This window comes from Cibotium barometz, chromosome 56 (genome assembly GCF_041138505.1).
Source record: "Cibotium barometz isolate CiBa-2024 chromosome 56, ASM4113850v1, whole genome shotgun sequence".
NCBI classification, from domain to species: domain Eukaryota; kingdom Viridiplantae; phylum Streptophyta; class Polypodiopsida; order Cyatheales; family Cibotiaceae; genus Cibotium; species Cibotium barometz.
The window spans coordinates 18,833,080-18,835,460 of NC_141101.1; the positions used below are offsets into that span (position 1 = coordinate 18,833,080).

Below are 2,381 nucleotides of genomic sequence, written 5' to 3' on the forward strand. Positions count from 1 at the left end.
CTGCATAGTAGTGAAAAAGTGCTCCTAGAGCAATGATAGATCGTTGAGTATCTTGAAAACCCTCGATATTTTCCTTCCAAAAACGCTACTAGAAAACGTTGCTACGCTTCCGATGTGTTGTAGTGAATGGTGTCCAAAATAAATTAATGGTGCTTGTTGTCACAATATCGAATATTATTTGTCGACATTCAAAATCGATCATTTGAAGATATTGTTGACGAACATCAGGTCACCTTCATTATCCAGTCCAATGATCTACACTTGCATCAACTAAGTCAATCAATTAATTCATTAATTACTTAAAAATAAACAACCATATAAAACCTCATATCAACAAGACGATATAGCCAATACTCCTACGCATGTATGGATTTACCCGCATATGTTTAAAGTAAGCTACGATTCCCAGATTTAGAAAGGAGTCCCAGTCTAAACCTGTACAGGAGAACTCATAAAAGTGAAAAAATAAGAATATACATTCCATGGATTAACTCCAATCCATGAATAATAAAAAACATAAGAATATATATTCCATGATTTTACTCATCATAACAATAAAAAAGTGATTTTTGACTATGTGTGTGTCAATTCAAATTGGCTCCATAGGCCCAGTGGTGGGGGTAGGGTAGAAAGCTAGACCCATGGGATCGGAAGGGGCTAGGTTGAGCTTTCAAAATTAATCTAAGTTGTAAAGGATCATACACTAGAATGCAAGTGGCCAGGTGGACCTCAGACAGGTGCTTTCCAAACTGGATTTAACCTGTTTTAACAAGCAAATACTTGGAAAAAACAACGATTAGTATTTAGCACATTATGGTAGAATGGTTACCTTCATAATTGAGGAGTTAGACCATCATGTTTGAACCCTTGGGTTTTGCAATGCTCAACACTTATATAATCATATAAGCAAAACATCATGTACTCAACACATCTCACATTCAAGAAGTTAAGACATGTGCCATATTTTTCTACCACTTTATACATAGTATGCAAGGATGATTTTTGAAGGGTTGGGTCTCCCTTCAAAATGACTTGTTTACAAGAAATAACGGCCGTTTTTCCCAATATTTATCTTTTTTTTTTAAAACTTAAAATAACGGGCAACATGCCCAAAAACGAGCATGACGCCCAGCATGAGTGTTGTGCGTGCTTTTTGGAAAGCAAGTGAGGCCTGAGTGTTGTGCGTGCATTTTGGAAAGCACACGGGGAACTTAGTTAAAAGTCAGTTAGGAGATCTGATACTCAAGCGTGTGGGGTAGTTGCGGGTGCAGAATGTGAGCGCGCCCATTTTTAGTTGGGGACGGGATCTTGATCCAATTGGTACGGTTGCAAATAAAAGAGGCAAGGAGTCGGCTCTGTTGAGCGTGTGTGAGTGAGTGTATGTGGGAAGACGCAACAATCTGTGCTCTACTCTTAGTCTTGCTGTCGGTGAGGGCATTCTCTCGTTTAGTGATGGCGCCGAGGGTGGAGCAAGCTAGCAGCCGCCGGGCGGCGATGCTACAGGTGGTGGCGCTGGTGGTGATATTGATATGCAGCAGCGTATCGTCATCGGCGGAGGGAGCGAGAGGTGGCCGACCTCGGAAAACAACCATGCGCTTCTACATGCACGACGTGGTGATGGGAAAGGACTCAACGGCGGTGGCAGTGGCGTCGGCCTCGGGTAACCTAACCAAGGTAGGGTTCGGATCCGTCTTCGTGATAGACGACCTGCTAACCCGAGGTCCCTACAAGGCATCCAAGCTCGTTGGGAGGGCGCAAGGCATGTACACGTGGGACTCCATGCGTACGAGCCAGCCTAGTCTTCTGCTGTTCTTTACGTGCACGTTTGGTGATAACACGAGGTACCCTCAAAGCACCATCATCGTTCAGGGCTCTGATATGTTTGCGCAGCCCTCCCGCGAGGTGGCCATTGTTGGTGGCACCGGCCGCTTCCGTTTCGCCCAAGGCTTTGCGAGTGTTGAGACTTACTCCATGAATGGCCCCTCTGTTGTGCTCAAGTTCAATGCCACCATCATGCACTGACTGCGCTCAGCTTCTCCCTCCCTTTCTCTGTTTTAATTTCGCATGCATTTCCGCTCCTTGTAATATACGACGCTGCTTTTGCTTTTTAGACTACTATCATAAAATATTGTGTTCACTCAGAAACTTTATAATTTACTCATTGTTTAGTTCATATAACTAGCAAATTATGGTTCTTTTTTGTCTGTTTAAACCTCGAGTAGCCTCTTCTTGTTCGTTGTGTGAAGATACATGCATGGAAGCGTAGAGTAAGTCAACTCATTCTGTTTCTTATTCATCTAACTAGTCGGTTATTCAACTAACTAGTCGGCTGACCGATGCACTCCACCTTAAGTCTCTAACCTTCAAATTTAAATTCTATG

General features: G+C 43.0%; 1 protein-coding gene across 1 annotated transcript; it reads left to right on the plus strand.

Moving 5' to 3' along the window:
• Positions 1 to 1,337: 1,337 nt before the first annotated feature.
• Positions 1,338 to 2,145, plus strand: LOC147606985 (dirigent protein 2-like). The gene has a single exon (XM_086791269.1). It carries the CDS (start codon positions 1,381 to 1,383, stop codon positions 2,020 to 2,022), a length of 642 nt encoding a protein of 213 aa, XP_086647395.1. The 5' UTR covers positions 1,338 to 1,380; the 3' UTR covers positions 2,023 to 2,145.
• Positions 2,146 to 2,381: the final 236 nt, after the last annotated feature.